The sequence below is a fragment of the Lagenorhynchus albirostris genome, chromosome 3 (genome assembly GCF_949774975.1).
Source record: "Lagenorhynchus albirostris chromosome 3, mLagAlb1.1, whole genome shotgun sequence".
NCBI classification, from domain to species: Eukaryota; Metazoa; Chordata; class Mammalia; order Artiodactyla; family Delphinidae; genus Lagenorhynchus; species Lagenorhynchus albirostris.
Window position 1 is genome coordinate 158,136,281 of NC_083097.1, and position 16,415 is coordinate 158,152,695.

Here is a 16,415-nt window from a genome sequence, read left to right on the forward strand (position 1 = left end):
ACCCCTCCCGCAGATAACACCTATAAACACTCTGAACTGGAAAAAAAAAAAAAGCCATCACCTGAAGACCCAGGAAGTGAACCAAAGCAGGAAGACTTTGGAAAAGAATTGAAACTTGGCACAAAAAGCAGTACAAGATTGAGTTTTCCATTTTTTTGTTCTTTTTTTTTCCTGTGGTTCTTTTTATCTTGGCCGCGCTGCTCGGCTTGAGGGATCTCAGTTCTCTGACTGGGGATTGAACCTGGGCCACGGCAGTGAAAGCACCAAGTCCTAACCACTAGACCACTAGACCAGGAAACTTCCAAGCTTTTCCCTTTTGACAGCTACAGTCTGAGAGTACTGGAGGGCTATGACTCCAATAGAAAACTCACTGTCTTTCTGGACTGAAGCTCAGAGAAGGGAGCCCCAGGACAACCACAGCCATGAGAAAGGGATGAGGGATCTAGAAAGGAGAGGCAGAGAATGGGAGCCCCAAATGCCATGACAAGCTCTGTCCACGTCTCAGGCTCACCCCTACACTGTGTGTGGGTTGGTAGACTCAGAGCAGCCTACAGCTAAGGCCACAGGAATGAAGCCACAGGTGAGAGAGGGAGAGTTTGCAATATGAGTCTCACCAAGTTAGTTGCCTGCTGAAATAAAACCATCCACACTCTTTGGAGGAATGAAACAGAATTCAGTGTCCACAACAGAGCACTCACAATGCATAGAATATATTTTAAAGTTATTCAACATACAGAGAGAACCTGAAAAATGCGGTTCTCAAGGGAAAAGACAATCAATGGAGTCAATCTCAAGATGACCCAGATTTTGGAATTCTCAGATGAGGATGACTTTAAAGCAGCAATAACTGTGCTTAATGAGATAAAGGAAAAAACACTTAAGATGAATAAAAAGACAGGATATCTTAGTAGAGAAATGGAAACTATACAGAAGAAACATGGACATTCTCAAACAATGTAAAGTACAATATCTAGAATAAAAACTTCACTAGGTTAGCTAACCAGCAAATGACAGAAAAATGTAAGTGAAGTTGAAGATAAATCAGTAGAAATTACCCAATCTGAAGAAAAAGGAGAAAAAAAGAATGAAAAGAAACAGAGCCTCAGGGACCTGTAAAGACAATAGCAAAAGGTCTAACATCTATGTAACTCGAATCCCACAAAGAGAAGAGAGAAAATAGAATAGAAAAAAATCTTTTTTCAAAGGAATAATGGCAGAAAACTTACCAAATTTGGTGAAGACATAATTTATAGATGTAAGAACTTCAGCAAATGCCCAGCAGCATAAATACAAAGAAAAACATATCCAGAGCCTACACAAACTACTGAAAAGCAAACATAAAGAGAGGCTCTTTAAGGCAGCCAGAGAAAAGAACATAACTATTTTTTCCTCTTTAGAATTCATACAGTGGATTAAAGCAAAAATTAAAACACTGTCTTATGGAGTTTAACATATTTAGATGTATTACGTTCATAGGACAACTATAACAGAGATGCTGCTGTTTGGGGGAGGGTGGATAAATGGACCTATATGACTACAAGTTTTATACATTTTACATTAAGTGACATAATATTAATTCCAAGTAGCCCATGATAAGTTAAGAGTGTATATAGTAATCCTTAAAGCTACCTCTAAGAAATAATGAAAAAAGGTATGGTTAAAAAAGGCCAACAGATACCAGAAAATGGAATTCTAGAAAACATTCAAATAATCCAAAAGAAGACAGAAGAAGGGGAACAGAGGAATAAAATACAGAGGATAAAAGAAAGTAAATAATAAAATAGTAGACTTAAATCCAACCATATCAACAATTGCATTAAATGTTAACAGACTAGACACTCCATTTAGAAGGCAGAGATTTCCAGACTGGATAGAAAAGCAAGGCCCAACTACATGCTCGACACAAAAGACATCCTTCAACTCCCAGACAGGTTGAAAGTAAATGGATGAAAAAAGATATATCATGCAAAGACTACGCATAAGGAGAATGAGGTGGCTATTTTAATATGTGATAAAAATAGATTAAGACAAAGCACCAGAGGAAAAAAGGAACCCTTTACAAAGAAAAAAAGGTCACTGCATCAGGATGACACAACAATCATGAATGTGTAGGCACCTGACACAGCTTCAAAACACATGAAGTTAAACTTGACAGAATTAAGAAGGATATGGACAATTCTGCAATCATAGGAGATTTTAACACTCCTCTCTCAGCAACTGGTAGAGCTTACAAACAAACAAAAACCATAAAAATAGATGACCAGGGCTTCCCTGGTGGCACAGTGGTTGAGAATCTGCCTGCCAATATAAGGGGACACGGGTTCGAGCCCTGGTCTGGGAAGATCCCACATGCCACGGAGTGACTGGGCCCGTGAGCCACAACTACTGAGCCTGTGTGTCTGGAGCCTGTGCTCCGCAACAAGAGAGGCCACGACAGTGAGAGGCCCGTGCACGGCGATGAAGAGTGGCCCCCACTCGCCACAACTAGAGAAAGCCCTCGCACAGAAACGAAGACCCAACACAGCCAAAAATATAAATAAATAAATGAGTTAATTAAAAAAAAAAAAATAGACGACCAGTCCTGTAACAAACCATAATGGAAAAAGTATATATATATATATATATATATATATATATGTATATGTATATATGTATATATGTATACTGAATCACTCTGCTGTACATTAGAAACTAACACAATATTGTAAGTCAACTATACCTTACATTTTAAAAAAAGGAAAAAAGGGGAACTCCCTGGCAGTCTAGTGGTTAGGACTGGGCACTTTCACTGCTGCAGCCTGGGTTCAATCCCTGATCGGGGCACTAAGATCCCGCAAGCCGCATGGTGTGGCGAAAGGGAAGAAAATATAGACAATCAGAACAACCACCTTGACCTAACTGGCCTTTACAGAACGTTACACCCAACAACGGCAAATAGACATTCTTCTCAAGTGTACAAAGTATGTTCACCAACACAGACCATAAAACGAGTCTCAATAAATCTAAAAGGACTGAAAACATACAAAATATGTCCTCTAATAACAGTAGATTTAATTAGAAATCAGTATTATAAAATACCTAGGGGGAAAAAAAAGTATCTCGAAATGAAACAATATACTTTAAATAATCCAGGTTCAACAGAGCATTCACAAGGAAAACTGGAAAATATCTCAAAATGAATGACAATGAAGATACAACATACCAAAATGGATGGAATGCAGCTAAAGCAGCACCTCAAAAGAAATGCATAGCTTTAAACACTCATATTAGAAAAGAAGATCCAAGACCAATGACCTAAGGTTGTATCTTAAGAAGTTAGAAACAAAAGAGCAAAGTGGGAGGAAGGAAATAATGAAGAGCAGAAATCAGTGAAACAGGAAACAAACAGGAGAGAAAATTAACACAGCCAAAAGTTGGCTCGTGGAAAAGATCAACAAAATTGATAAACGTAGATAACACAGACCACCAACACCAGCGATGAAAGGGGGGGATCCCATGACAGGTCTCGCAGATAGAAACGTTACAGGTTAATCCCTGCCTTCAAGGAGCTCTGGGGCCCGTGATACATACCAGTAGGTCTATGGAGAAGTGAAAAACTAGGGAATGGGTAAGGTGGGGACAGAGATGCAGCCTAGAACGTGAAGGAAGGCTATACATTGCCCTCACTTAGACACAAAAATTCTCTATTCAATCACAAAGTTACTGTTTGCTTTTTAAATCCTCATTTACACCAATTTAAACCAGTCTGTTGAGTCTAACGTGCAAAACGTATGGTTTACTACTTGCTGGGGGGCGGGGGAGCACACTAAGTGCAGCCAGGCTGTGGGTCTGGACTTCCTCCTGCCATGGCGGGGACCCACTGAGGCTGGCTGATGCCAACGTCACCATTAGTGCTTTGCACTAGGAAGATGGCAGGAGCAGTCACATGGAAACCTGTGGGAGTGTGTGGTGCTCTATTTTGTCTTTGTTGGGAGGTGGAGTGGCACTGGGGGCAGACAACAGAGCAGAGAACCCAGCAGGTGGGCCTGAGCTGAAGTAAAGGGGCACAGAAAGGGACAGAGGAATGACAGCTGTTCAGGACACAGCCCGCCCTGACTTGGGCTCACTGGACTGCTGGATGTGACACCTTGCTTCGTGGGACAAGCCTCTGTAGGGATCGGCAGAAACGGTCACCTTGCTATGCAGTAACGAGGCTTGGCCTTTGAGCCAGCCCCTGGGGAATCCCCTGGCCTTGCACAGCCCTCATTCGTCAGGCTTAGCACTCACAGTCTGAGTGATGGAGGCCCTGACTCGGTCCACGGAGGGTGGGGAATGGAAAGGGCTGCCTTCACACACGCACAGTATGCAGACGGGCAGCACCAGAAGGCAGCCTCTCCGGGGTCACTCACCTTTGAAGGTAAGGAAGGGTTTTTCGTGAATGGGTCTGAGGTAAATGGGTCGTTCTTTGTCTGTTTCTTAAAGAAGTCGTCGGGGGCAGAGCCATGGAATGGGTCATTTTCTTTGAAAGGATCCCCTCCGAATGGATCTAGGTGTTTTGGAAAGAAGAAAAAAATGCCCCATGAATAAACATTATGCCTAAGTGAAAGAACCCAAATATAAAAGAACACACAACTGACTGGCACTATTTACATGAGAGTCTAGAAAAGGTAAAAACCGTAGTGGCAGAAAGCAGGTCAGTGGTTGCCAGAGACCTGGGGGGGGGAAGGGGGTGGGGGAGACCAGGGAACCTTCTGGATAATGGAAATGTTCTCTTTCTCACACAACTATACACATTTGTCAAAACGTATCCAGTTCTGCACTTAAAATGGGTGAGTTCTGTTGTGTGTTAATTATACCTCTCAATAACACTTCATTTCAAAATAAAATGAGTAAATCCATAAGGACAGAAAGCAGGGGCTGGAGTGGGACTAGGGAGACTGCTCACGGGGACAGGGTCTCCTTTTGGGGAGATGGAAATGTTCTGGAGCTACACAGAGGTGGTGGCTGCGGAACACAGTGAATGAACTAAACGTCACTGAAATGTGGTTAATCTGTGTTATGTGAATTTGTTAGTTTTGTGTTATGTGAATTTCACCTCAATAGAAAAAGCGAATACAAGGGGAAAAATTAGATAAATGGGCAGCATGATCCCAACACCACGCCCAGGGTGCGTTCATTCTCCTCGAACGTAAGGTGTGGGCCTGGTGACTATAGGAGGGGCAAGCCACCATCACCAGCAGGGAACAAGATGCTAGGCTTTTATGCAGTGCGATGCTGTCCTTCCCAGTCCACTCCCTGGTATGTGTGGGCAGAAGTGCCACCGCATGTGGGTACCAACGGGACACCCTGATGCCACCACAGGTGACACAAGTGGGCACAAGTGTCCAAACAGTGGCCTAGCTATCAGGGGCTTCTTTCCTAGTTCTAATTCTCATCATGCTGTGCGACTGGCAAGAAGGGGCACCAGACTGTGAAAGGGAGGGACAATGGAGGTTCCTTCAGAAACTGACCTGGCAAAGGAGGCTGCAAGGTGTTTCCCCATTTCCCTCAACCTGAACTAGGAATGGGAATATTCTGAGAGCCAGTCCACAAAATGTTTCTTTTAACAAAGGCTTAGGCTTTTTTTTTTTTTTTTTTTTTTTTACCTGTTGAAGCCGTCTGTTGTTCGGCAAAGGGGTCGCTCTGGAATGGGTCACCTGGATTTAGAGGAGAGAGGACCGTTCAGGTCTATGGTAGACATGACCTTGGCAGAGCAAAGTGGGGAAGCAGGGGCAGCCACTGACTAAGGCAGTTTGTCATGGCGAGGACAGCTAAGATAAAATTAAAAGTATTGTTGGCTGCTCAACACGGGCCTAAATCAAGGAAAGTGTAGGGCAAGGCTGAATTCACTCTCTCTTTCTACACAGTGCTTTACTCTCCTGTCTCACCCCCGTCCCTCCCCGTCACTTCCCAGGGCTCCAAGAACCTGGGACCCCGGAGCTGCCCCATCCTCAGCCGCATGGTACATCTGAGTTTCGGGACTGCCTGACTCATCTCTCAGAACTAAGGTGCTTCCACTCCAAATCTGAAACTGGAAAGGCACTCCCTCTGCCCTCTCCCTGCCCTGGCATTTTTCTCAGAAAAGTACAGATAGCCTTCTTGGAAATACTGTTTTGCTCTGCAAAAACTGAAGAAACTTAGGAAATCTTGTTTCTAGAATTCTTCTTATTCTTGACTCGTGTGTGGATCCGGATGAACTCACCACGTTAAGACCTTAGATGTTTACGTGGGGATCTGCTGTTTACTAGGTGGTTCCATAATCACCACTACGTCTGATTATCTTATCAATCCCGAGAGGTGGATGGGAACTGAAGCATGCAGAGTCTCAGGGCCAAGCAGGCCACCCTTGAACGTGGATGTCTCTTGGTGAGCCTGGAGCTCTTCCCACCCCCTCCCCTCAACACCACAGCTCTTTAGATAACCAGGTGGGGTGAAAAACTCAAGAGGCCCATTAGGCTCAAAGAATTTCTTTCCTCCTAACTGTTCTAGTCACTGGACAACCCTAGGGGGCACAAAACAGCCTTTCAATGATAAAGTGGGTGCCAAATGAGATACCTTTGAAGGGATCGGCTCCTTTAAATGGGTCAGATTTGAAGGGGTCTTCTGCCTGAAAAGGATCCGGATGCAATTCTTGGGTGTTGTTGCTAAATAACAAGGCTTTATTTTTGAAAGGATCGTCCTATAATTTTGTGAAGAGACAGGACAGGAATTTAATTATTTCAGATTTAAAGCAAAGTACAGAATTCTATACCTAACTGGTATATTTTCCCTGTAAATGATGTGATCCTAAAGAGAGTAATTTTTTTAAAAAACCATAGAAGATGGACTTTAGTTAATGATAACATGTCGACAATGGCTCATTAGTTATGATAAATGTACCATACAAGATGTTAATAACAGGAGAAGCTGGGTGTGGGGTACATGGGAACTCTCTGTACCATCTCTGCAACTTTTCTATAAGTCTTCTAAAATTAAAAAGTTTATTTAAAAATCATTGAGTGGAAGCAACCCAAGCGTCTACTGATGGATGAATGAATAAGCAAAATGTGGTATGTACATACAATGGAATACTATTCAGCCTTAAAAAGGAAATTCTGACACATGCAACACAGATGAACCCTGAACACATTATGCTAAGTGAAAGAAGCCAGTCACGAGAAGACAAATATTGTGTAATTCTACTTACATGAAGTCCCTAGAGACATCAAATTCATAGAGACAGAAAGCAGAATAGTGGGTGCCAGGGACTGGGGGAGGGGGGAGGGGGAGTTACTGTTTAATGGGTATGAAAAAGTTCTGGCGCTTAGTGGTACAATGTGAATAAACTTAACACTACTGAACTGTACAATGAAAAATGGTTAAGATGGTAAATTCTACGTTACGTGCCTTTTGCCACAATTAAAACAAAAAAATCGAGTCAGAAAAAAAGTCATGTTTTTGGAAATGTCAGAAAGAAAATGTAATGAGCCACCGACGACTGCAGCCGGAGGCCTTGTCCAAAGGTGTGCCTCCCTCAAACACCTCCTCAGAGTGTGTTACCTACGTGGGCATTTTCAAAAATGCCGTTTCCACACCAAGAAACATGCTGGCTATTTACATCCTGACAGGAAATGAGTGCTTACGCAGTTAGAACTACTAGAGCATATGCAACACTTTGCATTTTTTTTTTAAAGTGCTTATTTCTAGAAACAAACAAGAATATTTAAATCAGAAGGGAAAAAAACCGGCTTTTGAAGAGCACGTCTTTATAGTGGAAAATGACCTGAAAGGGCTGGGGAGAGGCTTCACAGTACACATAGGGCCGGTGTACTTGGTTCAGAAATACTGAGATATTTTGGTTAATGAAGACACACCCTCAGTGAAAACATGAAGGTTTCACTATGATGTTAAAAAGCACAACATCCTCACTAAATCTGGCAAATGTGTCAGCATCCTCGGGGCTGGCAAACTCAGCCATTATTCCAACTGACCAAAACCAAATGATTAAAGAGCTGGGCTTCCGTGAAAATACAGGGCAATGACGTCAAAGGGGCCAAAGGAAGATTCCTGACGAGGCTCCTACCACCCTGGGCCAGTTGACTTCAGGGAGCAGGACGGATCTCAGAGGCACCAGGCTAACAGGAAGCCCAAGGCTTCGGAAGGACTGACCAACACCCCTGCCCTCTGATGAATACGGAACGATTTTCCTTACCTGAGAAAGATTATCTGGAGCCTCCAACCACAGGGTTTCCCAAGGTGGGGAAAATAAGCCAGTTCTTAGGCAAGTAAGTACCGATGTCTGCAAGAACTGTGTCTGATAGCAGGGCAAGGACTCAGTAAGGACGTCGTACTGCTAACTACTGTGACATGCCCGCGCCAGCAAGCACCCAATGGGTTTCTGAGACACAGATCAACGTGATGGAGAAGTCATAATCTAAGGAAGCCAGGAGGCCGGTGTGGAAAATAAACCTCTCGCACTGCAGCCCGGGGGAAGGAACGTATCTGTTCCAGAAGAACAGAGAGAGATGATGTATGAGGTGGATAAAGTAGTGAGTTAAGAATGACAACTTGGCCTCGGTGTGGAAGCTTCTATTTAGTTTTTAATTAGCACTGATGTACAAATTGGTTGTGTTGTTTTGTTTTTGTTTTTATAATGTTTTCAGTTGCCACTTGGAAGACTGACAAATAACAGTGGACAATGGCAGAGAAGAGACTGATCCTGGGGGGTCTGGCCCGAAATCCCCTGAGCGGAAAGTCAAGTCTGCAATCTCTCTCTCAGGAGCAACTGTTTGCCTAAGGCAGCAACCGCTCCCTCCCCTTCAAAGGAGAAGCCTAAGAAGACCCCGGCAGGATTCATGTGGTTAGGGTAACCACAGGTGGTTTGGATTCCATTTCACAGATCCAGAGCAGAAAACTAGATTTCCCCTGGTGCAGAGAGGCCGTAAACTCCACCATCCACTGACCTCCTGCCAACGAGCACGGAGCCGTCTGCCCGCTTGGGAGACGCAAGTGCAGCTGCCAAGCACGGGGTGAACGATCCCACCCGTGGCAGAGGGAGAACACCTCGAACAATGAGTTCTGGTCTTAATTACTGCACTTCTTGGGAAACAGACATGACAACTCTGAAAGGGCATCTAGGTGACATTCTGTGACGTTCCTTCCCTTTAGATGGGGGCTAGGCAGTGGTGTGCTGGTGAACCAGCGCTCTGGGGGAAAAAAAAAAAGCCCTGATTGTTAGCCTCTGCCAATTCCCATGGTGTAGCTACTCCCACCATGGTTGACGTCCAGTTACCAAAGGTTGAATAACAGCTTACAAAATTCCTATTTAATAATCGGCTCTGGAGAGTCAATAAAACTGGCTCCAGCACTCCAGGGGCTGGATGTGACAGACAAGCCCTTCTTTCATGATGAGTTCTCGGCGAGACTAAAGGCTGGGATGATTTATTACCTTCTCTCTAGTAGACCGGTTGGCCGAGTGCTGACTCCAAGGACAAGAGGCCAGTATTCTCATCAGTGGATGACAGATAAGAAATAAATATGGCTTTAAGAATCCTGCTGTCTTGGACAAAGTAAAATCATGTGAGCCTAACACTAAACTTAGTAACTTTAGTAAAACCGTCCAGACTTAGAAAGTTCTAGACGCACCTCTTTGGTTACACTTGTTCTCAAGAAACTAAACTCCTCACTTTCATCCCCTCAAAGAGAACTAAGAGAGGTCCCTCTCCTCCGGAGCAGTCCTGAAATGTCCAGGAGTAAACAAAAAGCCCTCTTCAAAGTGTTTATTAAGAAATGGAAACAAACCAAAAAGTGCTTTAAAAACTGTATTTGTACAACAAGATAAAAATAGTTTTTCTCTCAAACACTGGTTTTGAGTTTCTACGTAACATATGCGACGTCGACGTTTCAAGATGAACTGACTATCATGTAAACTGTGCCCGCTAATGAGATGAATAAAAATAAAGGTAAAAAAATCTGTGGGGGGCAGGAGAGGGGAGGGAAGTCCCATGCTGCTTTCAAACTGCCACTTCACTGTCAACTTTTTATCCAAGGAAACCAATCTTATCAAAGCCTGCGAGAGGGTTTAAAAGTGAGCTGTTCCATGAACTAAGACGGAACAGGGCAAGCCAAGAGCCGTGTGAGGGTACCAGTGACAGAGGGAAGAATCAGAGCAGGGCTAAGAAGCTGAAACGCACACTCTGAGACAGACAGCCAAGCAGGAAATTCTGCCTCACTCGGTTCAGGAAGAAGGAACGTTCACAGTCTCTATGTAGACGGTAAAGCTGACGAAGCTGACAACGGGCCCAGGAGCAGATATGGAATTCACTCGTTTACAATTCCCTGAGGAAAGGAATGTGTGAATGGCGGAGGGAGGCAGTGACGGCCAGAGACAGGAGACAGATGAGAACACCAACAGGTCTTCTGCAATCCGGGGGGAGGAGGCGTAAGCTTCCCCATAAATCCTTGGGACTGAGCACTTGGCTACTGAGAAAAGAAACATGTCAAGAAATGCACAGAAAGAGCCGAGTCTCACATGAAGAGAGACAGAGAGGCTGAATTATTACAAGGAGGGGAAGGAATCCATGAGGCAAACAGGGCCAGGAGCAAGAGCCTGGGAGAGAGAGATGGCAGTGCGGGGCGTGCGGTGAAAGGCTTTGGGAGCAGAGCACGACGAAACCACGGAGACCAACAGCATCCCACTGGCTCCCGCAACAGCACAGAGATGCACAAAGACACTCTCGTCAGCCAGAGTAAACTGCAAAACGGCACACGCCAGGGCTCAGGGCTGCTACAGCCAACTCTGGCAGGAACAAAGGACAAAGTAACACTGCTGGATGTCAGCAGCCTGAAGGCCTGCAGAAACCTAAGAGGCCAACGGCCTCTCTCGGGCCTTCACCAGCACCCCCAGGGTCATGAGGTTTGAACCCAAGTGCCAAAGTCTCAAACGTAACCAAGATTTCAGGAGAGAGGCCAATTCATAGGTGATACAGCAACACCCCAGGAGGGCTGTCATTGTTCTTGATCTTTACCTATACGTGTGATTTTCAAGGTGCTCCTTGTAGAAACACAGAAACACACACACACACACACACACACACACACACACACACACACACACATTCCTCCAAACTCTCAATTAGTAGGATGCGGGGTTTCACAATGTATGAGAGTTGATCCAATTTTGGTTAAGTTTGGGAAGCCCTCCAAATTTGGGTGATCAGCTCACGGAGATGGAGGTCTTTACAAACTGGTCTTAGAAAGGATTCAGGCCTATCCTTGGCTTTGTCCCAGACACCAGGATGGAGTGTGGCCCCGGACGCCAGGCTGCAGGGCTGGTGGGGACACGCAAAGCAGCAGCGAAAACAAGAAACACCCTGCACTTGAACAGAATCGAGGCTGGCAAGTGCTGGATCAAGCGGGCAGGGCCTTCTCTGATCCCAGTGTGGGGCCGGGACCTTTACATTTACATTTATTCAACCTTTACCATGGCTCCAAAACCGCCCCTCTCTGTCAGGGAGACGCCCTCGCTCAGCTCTGCTAAGTTGGTCAAACTGGCGCCGTGGGCCCCGTCGAGCACCTCGTCATACTGCTCCAGACTCCTCTGGGCTTCCTGGTGGCTTTCGTGCAGCTGGGAAAGCTTGCTTCTTGCCTGTACAATAAAGACATCGTCGGCATCAAGTAGGGTTTAGGAAAAGAGTATTAGGCAACACATTTTTTTCTCCTAACATCCAACCCCGGACGATTCACAAAGGTAACTGAATTACCCATCTACGGAGTAGACAATCCCTGTTGCCATGTTTATGAGACGCGAGACCACTTGTAAACCAAGACGAGACCCTTCTGCTGCCCCAGGCGGTCCCTGAGAAAGGCAAGTGTTCAGACATTTGGTGACTCAGAAGGAAGTGGAATGGGACAAAATCCAGATGCACAATCTATTCAAAGTGATATTCAGCGGTCACTTTCCTTCGTGGGATTTTATTACCCCATTTGCTCCTCCTTGTTCCTGGAGGAGGCACGTGAGGCCAGGGGAAGGAAGGCAATCTGTGACGTCAGACAGACCCCAGCTTTATCTTAACTGTCTCATATGCACTGGTGATCTAACCTCTCTGTTTCCTCTTCTCCAAGATGGAGCCCTGGAAATGACGGGTAAAACCCCTCTTGCGGTGTCCGGCAGGGTGGGCCTTAATAAGCAGCAGCTATCATTTTTAATATCGTTATCATTATCACTAACATACATTTATGTCTTGGCTCCTACCTATGTTTTATAAACTCCAAAGGCTGGGAGGGAAAAGACATAAGATAACCCTACAGGTATTAATTAACAAAAAAGCACAATATATGGCATTAAATCCCTGAGATTTGAGTTTGTGATCAACTTTTGCCAGTAAACTGGCAAAAAGAGCAAAGAGATCAAGTCAGTCAAAAGAAAGGAAGCACGAACACGCATTTAGATACTGCCAAGGTCTAACAAACATCACCCTCACTCTGTAGGTGGGACACTCGAGGGCGAGCAAGGAGGCCTTTAGCCGTTACATACAGGGGAGCAGGAAAAGAGCTCTCCCTCTGCTGGTGGGCAGCGGCCATAGGCCTCAAGGCCTTCACCCCAGAGCGGGACAGGGAGGGGTACTTGGACAGGGGCCCATGTGGGGCGATGCTCCTGAGAGGATGGGGCCTCCTCGGTGTGCTGGTCTTCGAACTATCAATACATGGGGACAGACGGGTGCTGGAAGGTGTCTTGGACTCTGTCCCTCTTGCTTGTACAAGGACCAAGGTTGGGGAGAGCATGTCCTGAACCCAAGGCTCTCTCCAAATGAGTTAACTTAATGTCCTCACCCAGACCCCACCCGCTCCACAAAAATGATGTGCACTCAGGCGGGGAAGTGGAAGGCCAGTGAGGCAAAGCAGACACCACCAGGCCAAAGTCAACACGATGGTGGAACGCACGCTGGGGGGGTTCTCAGCACTTCACCTTCAGGCTGAATGAAGGCTTCCAAGAAGAAAGGGAGGTGGGTGAGAGCAAAGAAAACAACTACTGCGGCACAGACACCTGGGACCGCTGGTCACACACCCCTCTGTGACTGCTTTGCTCGTGGCAGCCACCCTGCTTGGCAGGAGATCCCAGAAGCCCCCGGCCACAGCCAGTGGTGGCAGGCCTCACCCCACCCCCTCGGAGATACCTGGTTGATTTCGTCTTGAGTGGATTTCAGGGACTTGATGATGGTTTCCAGTTGAACTTTCCCAGCCTGAATGCTCTGCTCCAGCTGCGTCTCCTCCTGCTGCAGTCGGTTCAGCTCAGATTTGGCCCGGTTCAGGTCGTCTTCCTGGGACTTGAGGTCGGATTCCTGGGACTGGATCTGAGTCTTCAGTGAGGAAATCTGAAAAGAGATGAAACACGACTTCGAGGAAGAATTCTGGCTCATGTTCTTGAAACAAGCTGACCCAGGGAAGAGGACACCAGCCTGAAAGCCCGACGCCTGGCTTCCTTTACATGGACCCCTCTCCACACCCGGGACAAGCATAGGCAATCTGTCTGTCCCCTGGGGCTGAATGTCCCCACAAGAGGCCTCAGACCAGGATGTAAGGGTTTTACAGTCTGCTGAAGCTGCAGCCTCCCTGGTTTGTAACAAGCAGCTAAGACACCAGGGGAGGGGAGACACGTGCCCACACCGTGCTGTGGGGCATGGGTCAGGGTGGTGTGCACACACGGGTTCATGCTTATACATGTAGCATGGTGGATGAGACTGAGGTCAGGCCACAAATGCTTGGACACTTTTCCACATGATACGTTCAACTACTCTATTAAACCAGTAGACATCTCAACCTTGAGCTGAGACGGTCATGGTGAGCTCAGGGAAGTCTGTAAGAAGCCTCCTTCCCCTGCTGGGCTCAGCGGGGAGAGGGGGGGATGATGACTTACCATCTGGGTCTCATCCTGGCACTTCTGCCTGACGTCACTCAGCATGTCTCGGAGCTTGGCCTTTTGCTGATCCATTTCGTCCAGGCGGTCTTGGGCGTCCTGTTTCTGAGCTTCCAGCTCTTGCAAACTGCTTGTTTCCCGGTCTAAATCATTTTGCAATTCCTAGGGGAGGGTGGCATGAATTTACTCGAGACTTGTTCACATGGGGCACGTCCAAGCTAACACTGTCTCAGCCTGGGCTGGAGCCCCCAAGATGTCCTACAAAACCGCACACTCCACAAGGAATACCACACACATCTCAGTGTGGTGGCCCCAGCTGAATCTCTCACTAAGTCCCTCAGCAAATACTTACTGATGGCCTAAGAGAGGCCAGGCACCAGGAGTGGGGCTGGGCTCCTGGCAAGAAGAGCTCTCCAGTGACATGCGGTCATCATTGGGGCGGGAAGGGCATCACCCAGACACAAACTGAGACGAACATGGGATAGCATGGGTCAGACTGTCAGTCAGAGTCACGGGGGCATGGGGAGACCATACTGATGCTGCACAGGTGGACAAGAGCTCAAGGAAGCACCACTTCGACGAACCCAAAGGACGAGCAGGTGGTAGCCAGGAAAAGAGCCAGGAATGTGAAGAGTGGACAGGGCCGCAGAGGACCCCAAAGAGAAAGGGGTGCCGTGCTCCAGCTGGATCAAAGGAAAGCGGGCCGAGGGCACCAGAGTCCGTGCCCCAAAGGCCATGCCAAAGACGGCACTGGCTTCTGCAGCAGGAAGCCCCTGCAGACATCTAAAATGGGAGCAGGACATGATGATTCTCAGCTGCTAAAGCTCCTCCACGTGGGCCGTATCTAACGAGACGACCAGTGCGGGTGTCTTCAGACTCGACTGTTAGACCTCTAGGGAAAGGATCCTAGAGGGGGATGGCGCAAGTGAAAACGTGCAATGTTTGTGATGGCAAGATCTGTCAACAATGCAAACTTCCACAGGCGGAGTTGGCTGGACTTGTAGCACAGCCCACCCTGAGGGACACTCCACCTTGTAACAGAGTTATAATGTGAAATGAACGAGGCATGCAGCAGAGCACACATGTGAGGCACTGTGGCATTTGTGCAATCAGGAAGGGGGGAATACGCACAGACGTCTCTCCTGACACACACACACATGACCTTCCTGGAAGGCCTCATGGAAGCTGATGGACTACACCTCTGCGGGTACAGGGGAGGGCAGGAGGCGTCCATTTTCAACCAGGCGAATGTCTTATGGGATGTCTTACCTACCTGTAAGACAGATAACTAAAGCAGGGATGGGATGGGAGGGGAGAGCATGGCCTGTGGGGCTGACAGTGGGGAGGGGACTCAAGCTGGGGCCGAGGGAGAGGTGATGGCAGCCTGGGTGAGGTTGTGGCCATGCGTATCAAAGGAAGGGGCGGACTTGAGGGGACTGTCGGGCGGTCAGGGAGGACAGGAGTGGTGAGGCCAATCCCCAGGGCTGGCCGGGGCTGCTGGTGGCTTACGTCATTTCAGAAGAAAACTCGAAGGAGGTGCAGGGTCTCCCTCTCCCTGCTTTGAGGACAAAAAAATCACGGCTCTCTCTCTCCTCTCTCAACAGCCAAAACACACCTCTGAGCTATTTTGGGGGGCTAGGTTCTCTGCTCCCCAGTCTCCTTGTCCCCGACCTTTAAGAACAGACCTCAAGTCCAACAAGTTTGGGAGAGCTAACAATGAATGTCTGATAGGAAGCTAATGGCAGAGTAGGGAATGTGGGTTTGCCACATCTGAGGGAAGGACAAGTGATGGGGAAGGGGGAGACGAAGGAGGAAGGAGGGTCAGGCCTACCGTAGCCATGGAAAAGCCCACGGGAAGATGACCTGCCAGCTTCTGGTTAGGAAGAGCGCTGGGGTCAAAGTGGGGGAGGTGTCTGAGCAAAGAGAAGACAGAAAAAACCCAGACAACCTACAGACTCAGAGCAATCCCCACTGGAACGCAAGCCAGCTTCTGACAAGCAGATTCCAAAATTTATAAGGAAACGAAAGGGACCCAGAATAGCCAAAACAGTCTACGGCCACACCACGCGGAACGGGCCCGATCTCATCAGGAGAGCCAAAACAAGCTTGAAAAATACGAGGCTGGAGGACTCACACTTGCCGATTTCAAAACTTACTGCAAAGCAACAGTAATCAAGACAGTGTGATATTGGCATAAGGAAAGGCAGAAATCAATGGGATAGAACTGAGAGTTCAGAAATAAATCCACATGTCTACGACCAATGGATTTTTGAAAACGGTGCCAAGACCATTCAGTGGGGGCAAGATTAGTCTCTTCAAGAAATGGTTCTGGGACAACGGGCCCTCCACATGCAAAACAATGAAGTTGGACCCCTACTGCACACATTACGTAAAAATTCACTCAAAATGGATCAAAGACCTAAATGTAACAGCTAAAGCTATAAAGCTCTTAGAAGAAAATGTGTGGTAAATCTTTGTGACCTTGGATTTGGCAATGGGTTCT

General features: G+C 47.0%; 1 protein-coding gene across 22 annotated transcripts in view; it reads right to left on the minus strand.

The window, feature by feature from the left end:
• The window catches only part of EPS15L1 (epidermal growth factor receptor pathway substrate 15 like 1), a 99,778-nt gene that overhangs the window by 29,328 nt on the left and 54,035 nt on the right, over positions 1–16,415 (minus strand). For 20 of the 22 annotated variants that reach the window (XM_060144613.1, XM_060144631.1, XM_060144619.1 and 17 more), the window contains 6 exons: positions 13,913–14,074; positions 13,173–13,370; positions 11,480–11,644; positions 6,574–6,697; positions 5,625–5,675; positions 4,389–4,525 (listed from right to left, as the gene is read on the minus strand). In XM_060144613.1, the coding sequence (XP_060000596.1) occupies positions 4,389–4,525; positions 5,625–5,675; positions 6,574–6,697; positions 11,480–11,644; positions 13,173–13,370; positions 13,913–14,074 (837 nt within the window). The remainder of the gene's footprint in view (positions 1–4,388; positions 4,526–5,624; positions 5,676–6,573; positions 6,698–11,479; positions 11,645–13,172; positions 13,371–13,912; positions 14,075–16,415) is intronic. The other 2 variants (XM_060144614.1, XM_060144612.1) reach the window with 1 other exon arrangement.